Below are 22,214 nucleotides of genomic sequence, written 5' to 3'. Positions count from 1 at the left end.
TATAATGGCACAGCTTGGCAGTCTTGTTTAACACCAAGTGATCTGGCCTTAGTTTGCTGTGGAGGCGCCATATGGAAAGAGTCCAAGACAACACGAAATCTCCTTTAGGCCATTACTGACCTGAATTTCATTGTGTAAATATCAAAGGTGAGGGTTCACTGACACAAACAACCAAAATGCCCAAAGAAGATACAATATCATAAAGAAAGAAGCTATCTATTGACTGTGTTAGTTTCGTTAAGCTGATTTCCCTAATCTACAACAAAAACATGCCTACTTGACATTCAAAGTACCATCAAAATGACCTTTTGTCAACACAAGCTGGCTACATGGCATAAAAAGGAGCAAAACCCATTAATTCAATTTATTTGCATTGCATCACTCAATATAAAGCGACTGAAATAACAGTTGTTCTTATTACTCATGTTGTTGCTCTTTCACTTAAGGAATGTGCAGTGGAATGTGTTGATGTTTTGGTTGAGTGTTCGGAGCCCAGCAAGGCTGACATGCAATATTTCACAGCATGCTGTGAAAATCACGCTCCTGTCCCGTTTAAGAAATGCAGGATTGTACAAAAATTGTGGGCTTGAATCCTCAAACAGTGCTCAACACTCAGAAACATATGTCTCAAAACTCTAAAGCATATATTTGTTCAAATGTTCACCTGGGTCTTCACTTGGCAAAGTTAAAGCTGAAGTGTGTTAATTTTTTTATATTAAAATACTTTCTCCTTTTCCACCTTTGTTGGCCTGGTTGTTTGCGATGCTCAAAAAAACTAAGAAACAGTGTTTCAACCAATGGCGTGAGTCTGGGGTGGGACTCTTTAGAGGGAGTGTTTGGGAAACCTGTTTGACAACAAGTATTATTTTTGCAATTCCATTTGGTGACTCTACCGGTGCAGAAATTACACAATTTTAACTAAGAATAACTCTAGGCATAAACGCTGATGATTCATTAGTGAATAGAACAGACAATCATGCCAATTAAAAGGGAGGGGTGTTACCTGAGGCATTGCCGTTAACGTGCATGGTTTGGGCCATGGCTGCAGAGACTCGTTCGAAATCCCACAGAGAGCCTGAATGCACTCATGCAAATGTCATGCATCAAATCAGCTTGCCATGCAACCTGCAAACTGGACAAAACAACAAAACACAAAATGTCAAGGCACAATAACACATGCATGATTCACAACAAATACACATATTATACATATAGTACAAACAATCCAAAAGTCAATGTGAAGTTCACGAAACAAACCATGAGCTCAGATCTAAAATAGGTGAGGCCTAAGTGACGCACCTCAGTATTGCAATTTTGTGCTTATCTGCAAGAGCTTGTGGGTAGTTTAACCAAAACATGAGCTTTCATTGAGGTCATTTAATATTTAACAACAAACAGAACTAACCTTCAAATGGTGGGCATACAGAAATAACCTTGTGACAAATCCTACACTCTCATAAAAAAGGGTTCAAAATCTGTCACTGTTTCAAAAAGTGCACTTTTGTACCTTATTTACTCCTAAAGGGTGCATATTAGTACAGTAAAGGTACATATTAATACCTAAAGTGTATATATTAGTACCTAAATGGTACATATTAGTACCCTTGAAAGTGTACCAGTAACAGCTTCTTTTTTTCCCCACCATTTTAGTAGAACCATTTTTTTTTCTGAGAGTAGAAATGTTATAGTTCAACTAAAAATGAGAATGTTGTCATCATTTACTAATCCTCATTTTCCATACGACTTAAAACATCAGTTTGTTTCTGACACAAAGTTATGATATGAGAAACAGACTAACACGGTTGCACACTTCTTGACCTTATAAGACATCTGAAATGAAACTGCACTCCACTCTAAATAAGCTCTGGGACTGGAAGGAACTAAAGACAGACCAACTTGACCAATCAGAAATGTTTGGCAACCAGTTCACCATCTCGAACTACATTGATTCTGGTGCCAAAAGAAAAACTTGTTTTTGTGTGAAGGAGAAGCTGTTCATCCTTACATGTTGGAGCAGCAGTAATATCAAGATCTAAGATTCGGTAGTGCGGGATTCTGCATGACCAAAAACCGTTTGTTTAAGCAAAGCAGTGACGGAGCAGCAGACATGCATGTGTGCAGCAGATTCAGTGGTGGGTCTCATAAACCACTGGTGGAAGAACGGCAGGAAGAGGAACCAGTGGGAGGTCTGCTATGTTCTCTGAAGAACACAGACTTGGGAAGCTAGTAAAAACAATGATTGGACCAGTCCTGAGTATTACGAAACACAGGACGTGTTAAGGAATTTCCTCCATCTCGCACAAAACACACATATTACAACAACAGCATGCCTCTGTTTTTGCAGAAACATACAGCACAGCCAAAGTTCACAGTCAAACTGAGGTAACCACTTGTGCAATGTCTTATTCAAAAGACATAGGACAAAAATTTGTGAAGTTTTGATATTTCTTTTTTTATTTGAATAGAAGACAAAAGGGCAACTTTTCATTTTCACCATTAAAAAGCACAGCAAAAGAGTTCATCAATAAATCACTTCATTCTGTAAACAAGGAGACTGTGTGGACATTCGTTTAATTTTAAGAAAGAAAAATGACTCAGTCTCAACAAAGACGCAAAAATGTGGAATTGGACGAAAATACGCACGTGGCTGAATGTCAACTCTGAGCTTGTCAAAACATGCTAAAATGCTGCCATTAAAAATGAATGAGTGGCTTACATTAAAATACATTTTAAACCCAGAATGCGTGATTATTTAAAAATATCATACAGATTAGTTTGCATCACTAACTTTACAGACAAAAACACCTCAAGGGTCAATTTAGGTTCAGTCAAAATTTTATATAAACACACACACAGTTTAGATATATTCTATATTCTATGTTCATGCTGCAAAGGTTCATGCATGCAGATGTGACAGACTAAAAAGCGCACCTACCTTGTTCAGTCATTCTTAAACTTCTTCAACATCTAGTAACAGGGAATGAAGTTACTACGGCTTTGCAGTCACCTATAAGCCAAAGCATCTACGCAACACAGAGTGTATATTACAGCTAAGATTAGCTAACTTTCTCAGATGTCAGAGGTCCTATAAGAGGAAAGGATGCATCCATCCGTGTTGAACAAATCAGTGACCAGACCATTAACAAGAGACCCTCGCTGTAAAGAAAAAGATGTCCAATCAAACACTCTTACAAAGTTAAGTCCTCTATTGGCACACAATGGCATCAAGAAGGTTGCTTGTTAATAGCAAACAGGGTCAGCCTGCTAAAGATTGACGTGTAACTGCAGGTAGATCATTCTTACTGGTAGTGAAAAGAAACGGAAAGGCGTGTTTCATAATTTTTACTCATTCAGTGTCACTCCCTGTTTTCAACACCCTGTTAGCAAAGTCTGTACTTGAATATTAGAATATAAGTGAATCTTTTCAAAAACAAAAATTAAAAGGAGAGATGCACAGACAACACCTCTGGACATGTGATATGGCCTGTCTGAATCAGATGCCATTGATTTTAAGGTGCCCCTAGAATTAAATATTGAATTTACCTTGGCATAGTTGAATAACAAGAGTTCAGTACATGGAAAAGACATACACTGAGTTTCAAACTCAATTGTTTCCTCCTTATATAAATCTCATTTGTTTAAAAGACCTCCGAAGAACAGGCGAATCTCAACATAACACTGACTGTTACGTAACAGTCGGGATCATTAATATGTACGCCCCAAATATTTGCATATGCCAGCTCATGTTCAAGCCAATAGACAAGGGCAGAACGTCTGAATCTGTGCACAGCTGAATCATCAGACTAGGTAAGCAAGCAAGGACAACAGCGAAAAATGGCAGATGGAGCAATAATAACTGACATGATCCATGATAGCATGATATTTTTAGTGATATTTGTAAAGTGTCTTTCTAAATGTTTCGTTAGCATGTTGCTAATGTACTGTTAAATGTGGTTAAAGTTACCATCTTTTCTTACTGTATTCATGGAGACCAGAGAGCCGTCGCTATTTTCATTATTAAACACTTGCAGTCTGTATAATTCATAAAACACAACTACACACTGTTGGAGAGATTTATAAAGAATGTAATGTTAGCTTTTGCCACGGAGCACTATCAAAGCATTAGCCGTTAGCCACTGAGCATAGCCTCAAACTCATTCAGAATCAGATGTAAACATCCAAATAAATACAATACTTACGCGATTAGACATGCTACATCACGAACACTTTGTAAAGATCCATTTTGAGGGTTATATTAGCTGTGTGAACTGTGTTTATGCTGTTCAAGGCAAGTGCGAGCTCCGGGGGCGGGGGAGCACGAGAATTAAAGGGGCGGCAACCTATATATCGGTGCATAGTTAATGATGCCCCAAAATAGGCATTTAAAAAAATGAATAAAAAAAAAAAAAAAATCTATGGGGTATTTTGAGCTGAAACTTCACAGACACATTCAGGGAACACCTTAGACTTATATTACATCTTTTGAAAAGACTTTCTATGGCACCTTTAAAAATTTCAAGGACAGATGTTCTCATAAACTTAGGTAAAATTAACTAGGTTAAAAAAAGACATCTGTAATCAAAGATGGCACTTAAAGCCTTGCTAACAGGTAGATACTGATGAATTTAAATGTCCACCTTTAAATTCCTTTCATGAATTTGCACTACTGAACTACTTAACTATTCAGTTAAGTAGGAAGGGGGCTACAAAGCCTTGTCACAGTTATATGTCATGCTAGAAAGTTTCTTAAAAGAGTTTCATGAACAGAGAGGGAAAGTGACACAGGAAATCTCCCTTATACAAGAGAACGTGGCATGCTAGTGGGAGGAATAGCACATCTCCAGAGGTGAGGGCAGGGTAGCATGACGAGGCAGTCATCTGACACAACACTATAGCCAGAGGCAGCATTTAAACATGGAGTGCAGGTCCATACAAGGATCTGCATTCAAACACACACAAACACGCTCCACTGCTGGAGACAGATCTAAAATGGGAGTGGTAAGGAGAAATGTTTCTTGAGCTGCAAATCAGCATATTAGAATGATTTCTGAAGGATCATGTGACACTGAAAACTGCAGTAAATGGCAGGCTGAAAAATGAAAAAATATATATTTTTTAAATTGCAATAATATATATTGAATTGTATGTTTTACAGTATTTTTGATAAGAAGAGTGAAAAAAAGACTTATTTAAAAAAAATATTATATATATATATATATATATATATAAAAAAAACTAACTAACAAAATGATGTGAGAGTAGAACTGCACGGTTCTGGATGAATTGAGAATTGAGAACAACTAAACAAAACGGTCTTTAAAAAATGTTTAATAAATTAGATTTTTTTTTTAATCGGTTTGAATGAATGATTCAATGACTCGCTCATAAAGACTTCACTTGTTTCATTACTGCATGAATTTAGGCTCAATCGATCGGTACTGCGCAGACCGATCAGCGTATGACATCAAAGTACTGCGAGAGCGTTTGGACAGCATACGACTCTTAGGCTTTTGAATTGCTCTCGCGGTACGTTGATGTCATTCGCCGATCGGTCTGCGTGTCGCCGATGCATCTTGAATGAGCCTTTTGTGTTTTTGCATGAATCTCTTGAATAAATGATTCAACGACAAATACATTTTTAACAGTCACTTGTCGCCACCTACTGGCGTAACAATGTAATTGATACAATCTTTATTTGAAGTGTCAAGTTTCAAAAGGTGATTTGCTCTATTATGATTGCTACCATAGACATCAGTGTTTATATCCGAACTATAACATTTTATTTCAGTACTTGTGTGATAATCTGAAATATTGTAACACAGAAATAATGATACTTTTGTGGTTGAAGAGCAGTTTCATATCTATACATGACAACTGCTCTCTCTGAGTCAACAGCAGCACCAACACAGATCTGAATGTTTTGCTGTGATCGTATAGGCTACTTGTCAAAGGTTTAATCGACTAAGCCGAATCATTGACATTTAAAATTCGTGGGTGTTTGATTCAAGATAACGATCTTTTAACAATTGATCATGCAGCTCTGTGTGACAGCTATGTATATAAAGCTATGATGGAGGGGAACATTATCAGTTTATCATACAAATCTATCATATGGCTTCAAATGTACAACACAGGAGTCATATGGGCTACTTGCACTATGCTTTATGTCCATTTTGGAGTATTTTTTTCCCACAAAACACAAGTGATACAGAGCGATATGACAGATTTTTAGTTTCCTTTAACAACATCCAAAAAGCTTTTTAAAACTAACCACTTTAAACCTGAGACCACCTATAGAGCCTCACAAAAATTCAGATAATGGGTCAAAGTAACATGATCTTTACATCCTCAGGGGAAAAGGAGCATCTGAGAGGCCACACGGCCATTTCGGATATTGCTGTTGTAGTTTGAGGTGGAGCTGCAGGTGTATCCATTGACAATTTTCAGAGAGGGTCTCCTGGCATTTATAATGTGACACAACCTGAAGTCAGAAAATCGAGAGGGCAAGATTACATACTCAAGTGAAACGATTTAGATGACCAAATTATTTTACGACCAAACCAGCCAGCAATAGACAAGTTAAACTTCATAATGCTACTTCCCTCTGAAACTATGTGCCAGAAACACACTCAAATGTACAAACTCCCTTTTGATCTTTCACACCAGTGTTTAAGAGAGTGGGGAAAAAACAGCCTAAATGTACAGTCATAAACACCATTTTCCCCTTCCCATCAGCCACAGTCATTATGAAGACAAGAGTTGGGAGAAAAGGAGGATTTGCCAGAAGCAACTTGACCATGAAAGCAGGCAGCTGAAATTCATTATAGCGTTGAGCTTTGAGTAAGCCAGAACTAAAGAACTTCAGAAAAGAGAGGGGCTGAGCACACCTGTGCATTCGTGTTAGCTTCTGGCAGGGGGGCCAAAGGTCTGACCCGGGCTCAAATGCCCCCAACCATTACTTACGACAACCATGCTGATCCCCCTTCTTCCAAATCCAGCTTCAAAGCTTATAATTATCTTGACAGGCACAGGGGGGGTTCTGAAACTGCAGACCACTTTTATTTTGTCTTTGGTTTTTCAGCCTAAGTAATGCAAAACCAAAAGAAATCATCTTTACATGCAAATAAACACTGAAACCCTGCACTGTGTATTAAAGACTGCTGCATTGGTTTATTAAATAAAAAAATGACAATAATTCAACCACATTGTGATTACCCGGTTCATCTGAATCAAATGTATCCAGGATATTCCAAGAGCTCGACATCAACTTGCTGGAAAAGCCAAAGTCAAACTTCAAACTGTGAGCGCAAACTCCTGCAAGCGGCTGATGCACTAGACGGCCACTTCTAAACTGAAGATCAGACTGAACGGCCCCAAACCTGATTTAGGTCAGCTAAATATAAAGAACCCTGAAGAGAAAGTGACTTAATCATAACCACAGACCTGTTCACATGGGCTGTAGGACACTATTTTTATCATTATCACCCTCTTGTCTGGTCTGTTCGCCTTAAACGGCGTCCTGTGATACAGATGTAGATTCACTAGTAAGTGAAGGCAAAGTGTTTGCTTATCAGTAACAAGGACCTCACTCAAAGCTACTATAGCCTCTTCCTGTTTTCATACTCCCTAAAACATAAATACTGTATATGCAATATATTATGGAATATGTGGAATAAACAAATACATTGATACTTTTGGAATCAATAAATTTTAAAGCTCAAAGGAAGACAACAAACAGTATATGACATGGGCACTATTTAGAACAAATCAGTCTGATTCCAATGCAAGATCACATGAAAAGTCCATTTGTGCCTTTCCAAACCACCTTATCTAGTGTTGTCAAAGGTTAAAGAGGTTTTTGACCTTCGTACGTCATGCTGACAAAGAAATTAGAGATAATAGATTGTTGTGGAATGCCTTAATAGTGAAAGATTATAGATAAACTACTGTTCAAAAGTTTGTGGTCAGTAAGATTTTTTTTGTAATGTTTTGAAGTCTCTTATGCTACATATGATCAAAATACAGTACAGAATGTGAATACATTTGAATTGACAATGTAATTTACTCCTGTGATGGTAAAGGTGAATTTTCGGTAGCCATTACTCTGATTTCTGAAGGATCATTTGACACTGAAGACTATTCTAATATGCTGATTTGGTGGTCAAGAAACACCTATTCTTATGATTATGATCTTATGATTTATTATGATTATTAATGCTGAAAACAGTTGTTCTGCTTAATATTTTGTGAAACCGTGATATGTTTTTCCAGGACTTTTTGATGAATGGAAAGTTCAAAAGAACAACATTTATTTGAAATAGTGAAGACATTTATAATGTTAGAAAAGTTGTCACTTTTGATCAATTTAATTTAAAAAAAATCTTACTGACCCCAAACTTTTGAACAGTTGTGTATAAAGCAAGACACATTTGACATTTTTGAGCTAATGATTGTGCATATTAAAAGGTGCTAAAGAGGTGATGAGAGATGTTTTGTTTTATACATTTTTGCAATATTACTTGAAACTGTCTTTACTAACTGATAAAAGACTATTTATTAGGTGCACTGAAAGGAATAATATTAATATACATCATCTGTGCACGAGGTAGGGCCTTAAAAACATCAGCCAATCGTTTACGCGTTCATCGCGTAAATGATTGGCCCTCTGGCTTGTCAATCACTGCTATTATATTCCTTGTGCGAGACGAGCGCGGCTGTGTGCTCCAGTAACTTTCCACACTCCACAGGCGTTGCATGGGAATATATATACAGAATGTGTTATAAGACAGCAAAGTTCTTTCAAAGGTAAAGAGCTGAACAAATAAAATAAAATACCACACAAAACTACCATTTTACAATTTAAAAATATATATATATATAAACCATTTTTACAAATGAGGACATCCCCAAAAGGAGGTTTTGGCAGATTTAGCTTCTGGTTACAACATTTGTCCATAAAATAATGGTTAGGTAAGCACACACAAACAAACTAAAGACAACATTATTCCCAGAGAGAGCATTGATAGTTTTTTTTTTTTTTTTTTTTTTTTGCACTAGTTTAAAACTAAACTACAGATTAAGCTAAGAGAGAAAGTCTGAAAATTTTAGAAACCCTTTCAAAAGTTCTTTCCCAAAATTAATCACATGAACGATTGACAGTCTAACTTTAGTGACAGGCATAAGTTCAAAGCAACTAAGATAAGTATATGAACCCATAAATCACAGATAATTGTAAACCCAGCATGTCTTCAAAAGTGTCTGGATTCTTTTAACCAAATAGTTCCAGGAGGATCCAACACTATTCAACTTCTCTTCTTTTTAATAGCAGAAATGTACAGCAGTGAACACACTTCCATTTTTGTCCGCTTGCAGACGGAGGACATAAATGAAGCCAAAAGACACTGTGGACTGTGTCAACATCTCTGCGCCAGACTAAACTGGGGTTTCACTGAGCTAGTCAATGCTACAAGGCTTTTTTGTGCAAGTCCAAGTGCAATTTTCTGACAACACTGCCATCTACAGGCCTGTATTCTTCAAACATACACATTTGCATTAAATGGGTGCATGAGCACATAAAATCTATTTAACAAATATTAATTTATTAATTTTCTGCCAAGCACAAATACAATTAAAATATATAAAACTATTAAGCTTTGTCCATATGAAAACACCAAACTAACTCCAATTAAATCACCAATTTTAAAAAAGAAAGAAAAACATACATACCAAAAAACCAACAGTCCATTTGTCTCACTGCTCCAATAAGAGAGAAAAAAAAATACAATTTTAAGTGATGTAAAACAAGCACTCGAGAGGAAACGGTTCACTCCACATAGCGCTGCAGAGCAAACTCACTGCTTCATTTAACAATGACCCAGTCCTTCCACTCCACAGGGTGTATAGAGGAGAGTGGGTAGTCCCTATCGGCCACACGCTCTCGCTATCTTTACCCTCTTTTGTCTGACAGGTGGATGTCTTTTTCTACTCATCTTATTCTACCACTTTTGGAACTAAATAAAAATCTCCTCACCTCTGTCCAAGCGTGCATTTGACCAAGGACAGACTGGAGCCAGTTATTTGTTTAGCTCTCCAGTGGAGCCAGGCAGACTGAGAGGCCCAGCGGCTGTTCTTCTCATGATAAAGAGCCTTGAGAGGGCTGGAAGCCAAGGGAGCCTCCCAGAGTTACAGCCATAGAATGCTGCACTACCATGCTTTATTCATCAAAACACATATCAAATCATAGTGCAGGATTTAGAGTAAATTGTTTGGTTCTTTGTGTTAAATTGTGTCTATGAGGCGCTTTGATATTCAAAAAAAAAAAAAGAAAAAAAAAAGTTCTAGGCAACCTATGTGAAAAGGATGAGAGAAAGGATAAACATCTTTAGTTTTGTTCAAACTGACACAAGGTTACCTCAGAGGACCATTTATGGGAATATTAATCCACAGCTTTTATATAGATAATATGGACCAATTAGACATTAATATTTGTATTATATTATTATATAATATTGCAAATCTTTAATATATTTTTACGGCAAAACAAAATAAATATATAAAATATTTTAGTTTCTAACATCATGTATATATAATCTACACACACACACACACACACACACACACACACACACACACACACACACACACACACACACACACACACACACACACATTTAATAAAATATATTTTCCATATATTTATTATCCATAAAATATTAGTTTATGTATAATAATGTATAATAATTAGATACAACATTTAAAAATACAACCAGACCACTCCTTTTTATATCTTTAAAATAAATTATAAAATAATAATTTAAAACATATATTAAATAATATAGTTGCTGGCTGCTGATACACTGAATAATAAGAAAAATAATAAGAAAAAAAAGATTAAATTTATTCATTCAAAGGATGTTTTGTCCCTGCAATTCCCACATACATGCTAATTCCAAATTAAAATGTACTGTTTACAAGACCAATTAAAAAAAATAAATTAATAAAGTTTTAAAAAAAATAAATCACTGGGAACCCAAAGGGCGCTCCTTGTTGACAGACACTACAGGAATGTTTTAGACAGCAGTTACAAAGAAGCAGGAGAAATTCCAATGTTAAACACACCTTGCCAGCCTTAATTAGAGCTGCGTTTAAAGGCTAAAGGGTTTTGTTTGGCTTAACCACTTGAGCTGGCTAGGCTATAATGGTGCTAATGAGAAAGGGCCCATTCCAGGGGGCTGGGAAGAGAGGGGTGGAATTTGCTGGGAAATGCATGGAATGGGCAAACCTTACTACTTGGCATCCAATGGACATTAACCCTCCACAAACAATTACCAGCAGTGGGGACTGGTACAACTTACACAAACTCAGGTACATTTCATTTAACTGCTTCAGAACCATTGGCTTTAGCACAAGCATCCAGGTTGTGTTTGAAATGCGTTAAAAATCAATTTTCCCTCTGCTCCCCACGCTACAAGTCCCTAAGATCCTGAAGCCTCCACAGCTGTTCCCCTGCCCAAAATCAGCACAACAAAGACCCAAAGCATCCCCTGTGAAAGTTTGGGAAATCATTCATCCGCTATGCTTTCAATCGAGTGAGCAACCGTAAAGGAAGCAACAATATGTTTCAGGGAGGTACTCCAATACGCTTTGTAAAACTCACCCTAATAGATGCCATCAACAGTCGCGGGTGAAAGAAAGCAACAACTGGCTCAACCTCAGCTTCCAAATTGAAAAACAGACATAATAACAACAAATTAACATTAATGTGTCAAAGGATCTTGTTAGTGGTGTAATGTATTCTGTCTGAATTCATTTTCTAACCCTCATCCACTGTTTATGCACAGCCATCTGTTGAGCGGTGACTGGACCAGCTGTTAAAACCCCAATATTTGAGTCTCAGAGTCAGATAGGATCTCTAGCCGGTCACTACTCTAGTAGTCTTTTGTCTCCAGCTGGTCCAGAGGGACTTCTGAGGTAACGTCATAGCCAAGGATGGCCATTAAATGGCTTCCTTCAGCCATTCATGCTGATATTAAGCGGACCAATATGCCTTGAGCTTATCAGCAGTAACCGAGAGATGCTCTTTAAGGTCGAATGACACGTAGAACAAAGTATTCCCATGGCTAAGTGATAAGATTTTGTGTGAAAATTAAAGAGGAGAACTTGGTGGGAAAAGAAATGAAATAGAAACCTTTATGATTCTGACACATCAAATGCACTTTATCTTAAGTTAATAAATAAGAAGGCAAAAGAGATACCCAAGTCATAGCCATTTGTTGTCTGAAAAAGGGTAACAGATTTCGGATGTTTACTGGCAGCAAGTGTGGGAGAGACATAGATAATGGTGTTGTCTCAGTGAAGTGATTTGTCTCACCACACAGTCGAGGAAGAGAAACTGTGAGGATCCCATCTGGGTTAGACACTGGTAGACGAAGCCAGTTTGACGAAACCCCCACATTTACTCCCTGTAACTGCCATCCAGCACACACACACACACACACACACACACACACACACACACACACACACACACACACACACACACACACTTCCACCAGTCCCATTCTCTCCATGGGATCTGTCGGACTGTCAGAACACTAAAGCATGCTCTGTAAAATCTCTCATGACTAGAACGAATGCACTAGACACAATCTGGCAGTAAAAATTTTAATTGCTTCCTGTATAACAACTGAGGCTGGAATAGGCTGAAAAATAGTGAGAGGGGGTGCATGAATACTTAGATTGGGCTTTGACTTGCTTCCCATACTGGCATATATCATCAGTCAGTCAGTAAGATGTTTACTTTTATTCAGCAAGGTCATATTAATTTGACAGTGAAGACATTTACTATTTTACAAAAGATTTCTATTTCAAATAAATGATGTTCTTTTAAATTTTCTATTCAAAGAAACCTGAAAAAAGTCTCCACAAAAATATTAAGCAGCACAACTGTTTTCAACATTTATAATAACAAGAAATGTTTCTTGTGCACCAAATAAGCATATATTACACTCTAAAAAATGCTGGGTTAAAAACAACCCAAGTTGGGTTGAAAATGGACAAACCCAGCAATTGGGTTGTTTTAACCCAGCGGTAGGGTTAAATGTTTGCCCAACCTGCTGGGTAGTTTTATTTAACTCAACTATTGTTTAAAAATTACTGTATTGCTTAATTAAAATTAACCCAATGTTGGAAATGAACATTTATTAATGTTCAATGAATAATTATTAAACAATAAACATTTATTAAATTGCTTATTAATAAATTTATATTAATAAACTATTAAACTATTAAAATTATATTAATAAAATATTAAAGCTTATTAATAAACATTTACATTTTGTCTATTATTGTTGTCTCTAATTGCATCTGGGTTTTTAATTTCCCAACTATTTTGGGTTCATTTTAAGCTAGCCATATAGCAATTTTTAAACAATAGTAGGTTTAAATAAAACTACCCAGCAGGTTGGGCATTTAACATTTAACCCAACCGCTGGGTTAAAACAAACCAATCGCTGGGTTTGTCCATTTCCAACCAAACTTGGGTTGTTTTTAACCCAGCATTTTAAGAGTGTAGAATGATTTTTGAAGGAACATCTGAAACTGAAGACTGGAGTAATGTCACCACAGGAATAAATTAATTTTTTAAACATATTAAAAAAATGTTATTTAAAATTGTAATATTGGACAATATTAATGTATTTTAATACAAAGCTTAGGTGAACATAAAAGACTTTTCAAAAACATTTAAAATCTTACCAACACAGAACTTTTGAACAATAGCGTATAATAATCCATTTTTCTATCAACTGAGTTCCATAAAGAAGATGCACAGTAAACCCTAACACTCAAAACACTTGGTTTGAGTAGGACAAACTTAAATTTGTTATGTTACATTAACTGCTATTAGTACTTAGAACTTTTTCTTTTTTCACAGCACTGACATATTTCATGTAAACTGAACCGTTTCATTACTTTGAGTTGTATGAACTCATTTCTTTTAATTTAGACTAACTTAAATTTAACTGAAACTGGGTTTGGGTTTCCATTTCACAGCATGCTTTGGCACTCGAAAGGGAGAGTAAATGCTAAAATTAAGTGTTACATAATGTTTTTGTGCAAGATTAATAGGGAGATTTAGTAGTAATTAATGTTTTGTTATGCTAACTTATGGGTTTTTTGGAGAGTTACCAGAGTTCACAGTGAAGTAAATAACTCATTTTGTTTGCAAGAACTCAAAATAAAAAAAAAAAAAAAAAGTTAATTAACTAAATCTTTTATGTTAATTGTATCAAAATGTATGAGTTAGCTCACTCAGTACTTCAAGTTAGGAGCAATTAACATGCATTTCAGTGTATGAAAAGAAGTTTAGACTACAAACGAAGAATAACTGAAATGGTTAGCTGAGGACATCAAAATAATCATTAACCAGATTAAGACCTTGAGTGTGTGGTGCTTTCCCTAGTTCTTTTGAAAGAAACATTAGTCTGTAAACGGACTCTTATGTGTGCTCTGAAAGGTATAATGAGTGTTGTGATTGACAACATGTCAGCAGCATCTAACCATTGACAAGTATATCCAGTATGCTCACAAAAGGTCTCTGTCTGAGGATTCACACACAAGCAACTAAAAGTAAAAATCACAAACAAGCCTCTAAATATTCACCCAGTAGTTGTTTTTGTTTTTTTACCATGGAAATAAAAAATTCAAGAAATTGAGGCCAATCTGGCTTTTTAATAAAACAACAGCCTTCTGGCATTCGTTTACAAATCAAGGCATTCATGCATATACCCCATCCAAAATGGCTGGCTCATTCGGTAAGAAAAAAAGAAACAACAAACAAAAAGTTCACCTGCTGTTGAGAAGTGAGAAGGCCCACAGTTTTCAGAGCTTATGATCTCCAAATAAAACATGCAGCAGGAAATCCCTTTAACAGATGACAAGCATTGCCTGAAGAAAGAAAAAAAAAAAAATACTGAGATCAATAGGATGATGTAGACTGATCCTTCACTGAGAAAAATGAATCATTGAGGCTGTAAGTGTAACATAAAATATAATTATTTTTTTACAAATAAATATTTGTTAGTTAATTTACTTGGATAACTTGAGTAGCTCACTTAATTTGGATTTGTAGCAAAAACGTATTTAGTATAATTATATATTGCAATGCACGTCTTATCTTGAGTAATCTAGACAAGGTTTTGTAAACACGTGCATTTCCAACATACTCATCCACCCCCCCCCCCCCCCCCTTTTATATGGCAAAAGTGAAAATCATAGAGTGTAATAAGTAGACTAGCAACAATTAAGTTTTCGTGCACTCTATTCAAAGTCATCTGAAGCCAATCCATAGCTTCATGTGAGGGACAGAAGGATATGTACATCGATAAGTTCACGGTCAGAAACTCGTCTTCCCTCCGCTACAGCTGTCAATCATTCTCTGTTCAGCACTCAAACAGCGCGTTCGGTAACGACAGTCAGCACGGTAAAACTCTCCAGTATGATATATTCCCATTATAATACTTGATATGTAGATAAAGGGCTATGGATTTGCATAAAATGACTTTATCTTGCCGTTTCTGAACGATGTCATCATACTGGCTACATGATGTCTGTTAGATCGCACAACACAAGGACTATGAATTGGCGTCACATGCACAATAACTGGAATTTAAAATTGAGAAGAAACATGCGATTAATAAACTGTTAGATACAGTCAGATGTACACAGGGATTATCTTTGTACCATGAATTTTTAAATGCGCAGCGCAGCGCATCTGTGCTCTCTGACTCGATATTGCTTCAAGCGCATCATTCTGAATCCGGGATGCGCATTAGCGTTTGTTTTTTTTTTTCTTTTTTCTGCTGTTTTGAAGCGTTTCATATCATCATGGTTTTGCACACTGAACGATTATAAATAGCCTATTTTGTTCTGGCGTATCTATCATATCTTGTTGCCCCTTTTAAAAGCTGCACAATACATTTAAAATAAGCGTCTTTTAATCTTACATCTTACATGCTGACGACGGGTTTTTTTTTTTTTTTTTTTTTTTTAATATTGCAACATAAATCTAGCAATTTTTCAGATATTTATATTTTAAGGCATTTTTTTACAGTGTTGTCAACAACAGCCGTGACCGTTGTTTCGCGCCGCACCGCGCAGCTTACGGTCCGTAGACATCGGTCTATACACTGCGACGCATCAATGGAAACTTTACAAATCCCGACCTGGAAGCTTCGCAATCGCGTGCATTACCTCAGGTACAGGGCATCTGTTTACTGTCTCATCGCGCTGCACCCATACTGTAAGGCTGCACCGCATATTGTTTACCTTGCTTTTGACGCGTTGAAATGCTGTAATCTTGCCTTTATTTATTTAATTGTTTGGAAAGTCGTGGATTTTTGTTTTGTATTACTACTGATATGGAATCACTCAGTCAAAACGAGGATGTTTGCAGCTTTTTCAATAGGCCTAAATGAACATTTACTTAATTTTATTGTGTATAATCTACTTACTGGGGGATTCTTGTTCCCAGAATGCTTTGCATCGGATTTAATTCGAAGAGAAAATGTTTATTTTGTTTATCTTCATGTGTTTATAAGCAAGATAAATAAGTAGAAGTCTTGTTATTATTGTTTAATGTTCTATTAAGGTGGGATTTAGAAAAGTTGTCTTGTTGGGACCATCGTGGTGACAAGTGGAGCCTGACGTTAGGTTGACTACAGATTAGCGTTGAATGGCATGTAAAACGATTACTTAATCAGTAATTGTTAGCAGTAACATTGCTATGCAGCTTACATTGACAACATACTACTCATTATGTGACGTAAATCTTACGTGTGTCTAATTTAAGCCATTATATTGATATTTGGAGTTAACAGTGTATACTTAGTATAACTATATGTTGTTGTTACTCAATTTCTTTGTATTAATATTATAAGAAAAATTGAGTAGAAATTACTCATAGGTGCATGTTGAAGACATGTAAAAGCCAAGTGGTCAAACACAAATTAGATGAGTTCAAAATACTTAGAAGTCTGATGCAAATAGTTGCCTCAATTTTTTTGAGTAAAACCAAGGCAAGATTTTTTACAGTGTTTGGCATTTAAAGAATGGAAAATATAGGAATGTATAAATACACAGATGAAGGAGCAGCTGGTTCTCTGCTGTAGTCACTATCCATGATATCTGACATACTATGACTTGAACTGTCACCTTCAGCTAAAGCTGATTTTGAACAAGGACATGACTATGCCTGTCTAATGTTTCTGATGTTCAGACATGCTGAATGGTGCTGACAGCTGCGACTAGTCATTTCAAACTTTTCAGAAGTGCACCTGATCAGAAATATATATGTCCAGTCCTCTCCACAAGCATTATTTTCCATTATTACATGGCTAAGAGATAAGCAATTTTGGAAAATTGCTTCAGATTCCTTAAAAGTAACACACAATTCATTAATGTGAAACAGTCTGACAACTTCAGCTGAGCTCCTTGGGACCATTTGCCCCTCCTGACTGATATTGTTTTTTTTGTTGTTTTTTTTTATGGTGTGAGGGGTCAAAGGGTCATAAGGTTATGACAACACTAGCGCACCCTCCTGCAGATAATGCACTGTATTGTGTGGAGATCACTGAAGCTCTGCTCTCAGCAGGAAGTTGAGGGCTGTGATAAGTGAGCTCTGGAGGAGAACAGACAGTGCCATTGTGACCTACAGGTCACTGTACGCTCACATCAAAGCGCGAATCCCATTTCCAGCCCGTCCCTGTCATTACAAGAACTCTGAGAACTGGAGGAACTCATGAGAAAACTATAATATGAGAAGATGTCAAATTATAAAAATATGTGTGAATCGGATCTTGGTGAAACTTACAATACATACAGTAGTATTATGCGTCATACATCTATACCATTAATTATATGTCACATATATTTGAAATAATCCCATAACACTGTAATAATGTCTTTCAGCCTTTCTACTATTACAGCCTTTTATTTAAAATCAATGTGTTACCTACGGAGACCCACACATGACATGCAGGAAAACATAGTAAATCGTGTGCACGATTTAGCCTACTAATTCATTCGTTTGGCAATTTACGAATTGCTAAATTGTGTGCATGGGAACAAATTTGTAAATCCTGTGCACGATTTAGCAAATTGAGCAATGGAAATAGTGAATCGTCCACACAATTTATAAATCGTGGGAACAAATTAGTAAATCATGCGCACGATTTACTTTTTTTTCTTGCATGTCATGTGCGCGGCTCCAGTTACATGTAAATTCGTTGCATTTCTGAGTGAAAATTGTTTTAAAGTAAAACATACACCAATTATTTTTTTCAGGTGTACATAAAGTACAACTTAAATAAAGATAAAATTAAATAAAAACATATAATCTACTAAATTTGTTGGAAAACATGAGTGCTCCACATATATGTCTACAGAATACAAACATAAATTTAGTTTTCAATAGGGCTTGCATTGATACTGCATCGATTTTTTAAAATGTATGGTTTCATTCATATAAATTTCCCTCAGATGAAGTCTTAAAGTGCATTCAAATGAGCAAAACCTAAGCAAAATTTGACAGGCAAAAAAGTGCATTGTCCATTGTCAAAGGCATTTCAAACAGAGCACACATATAAGACACACTTTAGGGCTTTTCACAGTTAACCCTGGGTCATTCTAAACCCCGGGTAAATAGAATCCTGGGTTATCTTGCTTTTCATTTCACAGGACTCATAATTTACCTGGGGTTAACAATTAATCCTGGGTATTCATAAACTGACGTTTCACATTGTACATTCCTAAACCCTGGATTAACGTTCTTATTTGCATATTTGCAGTGTCAATTGGTTGTCTGTTGCTAAGCGTCTAGCTGTATCATTCTAACACCACATAGTTTCACACTGTACAAGTTTGGCACTGCAATGTGGGGTTAACACCGCAAAAGCAGTGCTAGCCCTGCTCCGGAGCGCAAACTTCTAAATTAGTGTGAATCGTTCCTTTACCCAGGGTTAAAAGCAGTGTTTAGAACTACTATAACCCGGGTTAAGCGCAGTGTGGTGTGAAAAGCCATTTTCAAAACAAGCAGCTTTCTGTCAGTCAGCACAGTGAATTTGCATGACTTACTTGAACATAAGCAAAACATTCATGCAGGAACTTTTTTCAGAATGACTGGAATTCACCCTCTAAATTTTGCAGTGTCTTCAGAAATATTTCTATGAGAGACAAAAAAAAAAATCTTCCAATTTTTGTTCAACTTTGAACCCAGTAATCTGCATTAGCAAACCCACTCAATGAGCAGCTTGAGAGAAGTTAGATGCTCATTCTGGTCTACAAGCTGCCCAGGTCCATTAGACATGCCACCCCAAGTGGACTTATCTTACAGAACACCGCTCAGCTCATGACCTTGACACTAGAGGAATGCCTGGGAATGAGCTCAGTAATTACGAGCATGGCTTAACGAATCGATGAGCACTGATCAAATTAGGAGAAGCATTGTCTATCAACCGCAAAGCTGACTCCAGGGAACCCTCCTCTCGCTGTGGACATGTGGAGGAGTCTGTAAATAGACCCCTCAATAGGGGTTCTGTCACGTAGCCACACAATCACGTAATGTTTGGGTTTAGAGCAGTAGCTAGAGGGACTTGCACATAATCTGGCATTACTGAGAGGGGGAATAATGGATATTTAGAAATAAATAAGGATAAGTTGCAAGATTCTTAAATTCTGATACTCAAGGCAGTTTTAAATGGCGCTTAAGATGGATTATCAAAGACCAGTTCAAAAGTAGGATGAAGATTTGTGAATCTTATGAAGTAAACACTTAAAAAGATTTAAAAAATTCAAAGCTACTGAATCCTTTTAAACACGACCAGTTCTGTGTTGCTTAGAGGCTTTACCGGGTCAAGACAGTATTAATCTTCCTCTCATGGAGAGATCTGTCACTGTACAGCAGACTTGTCTGCCAAGGCCTGAGGTTAAGGAATTTTTAATCAAGTCATCACACAACAAGCCCCTGGAAGAGTTTTACACAGTCTAAACACTCTCACATAATACATAACACTGCATCTAACTGCAAAAAAGTCAAGTACCTTTGCCTCAGAAGACAAAAGTGGTGTTTATGTGATAGTCTTAAAGTCTTCACTTAAAGTTTATGTGATAGTCTTCACTTTTTTAACTTTAGTTAGTGTGTATTGTTGCTATAGAACATTAACAACATCTGCAAAGTTACGACGCTCAAAGTTCAAAGCAAACAGATATATTTTCTTTTAGAGAATTCTGTTTAAGGACTACAACGAGCTTCTTCCCGGGTTGGTGACATCACTTACCCTAAAATGTACATAAACCCCGCCCCCCAGAACACACAACAAAGGGGGTAAAGCCATGTTATCGCAATACAGTACGTAACACAAATGCAATAAATGACAACATGACAAGTTATAACCGTAATTAAACTAATAAACTATACCTGTTCTGTCTTCATGTAGCATATATTCTCTGGCTCTGTAGGATCTTACAACAGTTCCCACGCGAGCGATTTATAGATAATCATGACAGAATATGCTAATCAATGATTTTAAGATATCCTACATCAGCTACATAAATTCATCATCTAATCATTCAGAAACGTCCTGTTGCATTCTACATGTCACTTCTTCTTGAGCAATGTTCCCTTGAGCAAAACTTTTCTCTGCTGAGTGCACATTTTGGCCACCTGAGCAAAAACATCCTTTATATCAGACCTGTACAATGAACGTAAACACACACACACAAAAAAATGGTTTTATCATGCAACTGTAACATTTAACTTTAATGTGCTGTTTCTATTTTATTTGACCCTTGATGTAACTTAGTGATTTATCTAATTATATCTTTGAAAACAAGCAGTTTAGTCACTAAATTAAGCACATTTTAGGTTACTTGAGATTTTTTCACATAGCTGTATAAACTGTTTTTGTACAGTCAATTATTAGCAACAGACAGTGTTAAACCATCAAAATTACATGTTTATTGCTTATGAATTTCCCAGATTTTATATACCAGGAGGTTAAGATTTTTCGTGGCAAGGAGCCCTTAACAATCCCCTTGTGAGATCATTTTTTTTTATTAGGCTTACATTATAATATAATATTTAAGTATTTAAACTGATATACAATAGTATATCAGTTTAAATGCGTCCATTTGTTATATATATATATATATATATATATATATATATATATATATATATAAATAAAATATAATATAATATAATATATATATATTATATTAATGTATAAGAAAAGTGAACGTTAACTCGTTTATAGTTATCTAAACATCCCTGAAACCCACACCACAACACACAAAAATCTATTTAAACTGAGGTATATCACTGATGTATTTTGAGTTTGCAAGCTACACCTTGTAGCTTGTAGAGACATACTTGTAAATGAGTTTTGTTAGCATTCTGTGCCCATCCGTTATTTCCGCCACTTTCATTAAAACATGACGTTTTATTTCACATTTCGTTTCGTTTCGCGTTGCCTCTCGTATTGAGGTATTTAGTCTGCAAACATGACAGTATTCTGAACATAAAAGGTTGAACAGTTCCTGACATTTTCAGTCTTCGTGAGGTAATTGCTGCTAACAGTAGTATGTGCTAACATGAGCTCTTGAAACTCTCTGCTTAGGAACAGCAGCTCATTTGCATTTAAAAGGGACACAAAAACAGTGTTTTTGCTCACCCTCAAAAAGTGACAAATTCAACATGCTATAAAAAATGATATGTGGGGTAGTTTTCACATACACACTCTGGGGACAGAGACTTATTTTACATCTTGTAAAAGTGGCATTACTTTTGATGACCCCTTTAACTAACAGGTTTGTAATTTGTCCTTGAAATGTCATTTTTACACTTAGTAAACAAAGCAGCAATACACATGTATCATATCTCTTGATAAATTAATGAAAAGTCACTTAGGAGAGTTAGAATGCCTTACATAACATGTTGTGGGCATGAGTTATTTGTTTTGTAGGAACTTTCCAAGATACAGTATTGCCAAGATACAATAAGAGAAAGATGAATGCTTTTTATGTACTGTAAAAGAGAAACTAAAAACATCTGTGATTGAACATCACTTTTCATAAGAACAGATTAAATAGACATTTTATCAGGAACATTTACTTTCCCTATAAAAAATAAAGCACTCAGCTACAACATTTAGGTTTGC

General features: G+C 36.2%; 1 protein-coding gene across 4 annotated transcripts in view; it reads right to left on the bottom strand.

Moving 5' to 3' along the window:
- kank1a (KN motif and ankyrin repeat domains 1a) overlaps window positions 1-22,214 on the bottom strand; it is a 53,393-nt gene that overhangs the window by 19,214 nt on the left and 11,965 nt on the right. The window contains exons 1-2 of one of the 4 annotated variants that reach the window (XM_067408383.1): window positions 14,849-14,946; window positions 1,004-1,132 (exon numbers count right to left, since the gene is read on the bottom strand). In XM_067408383.1, coding sequence (XP_067264484.1) covers window positions 1,004-1,040 — 37 coding nt within the window. In that variant the 5' untranslated portion in view covers window positions 1,041-1,132; window positions 14,849-14,946. Of the gene's footprint in view, window positions 1-1,003; window positions 1,133-2,935; window positions 3,087-14,848; window positions 14,947-22,214 lie in introns of those variants that run through there. The other 3 variants (XM_067408384.1, XM_067408381.1, XM_067408385.1) reach the window with 3 other exon arrangements.

Source organism: Chanodichthys erythropterus, chromosome 13 (assembly GCF_024489055.1).
Source record: "Chanodichthys erythropterus isolate Z2021 chromosome 13, ASM2448905v1, whole genome shotgun sequence".
NCBI classification, from domain to species: Eukaryota; Metazoa; Chordata; class Actinopteri; order Cypriniformes; family Xenocyprididae; genus Chanodichthys; species Chanodichthys erythropterus.
This window is presented reverse-complemented; position numbering and strand designations above follow the sequence as displayed.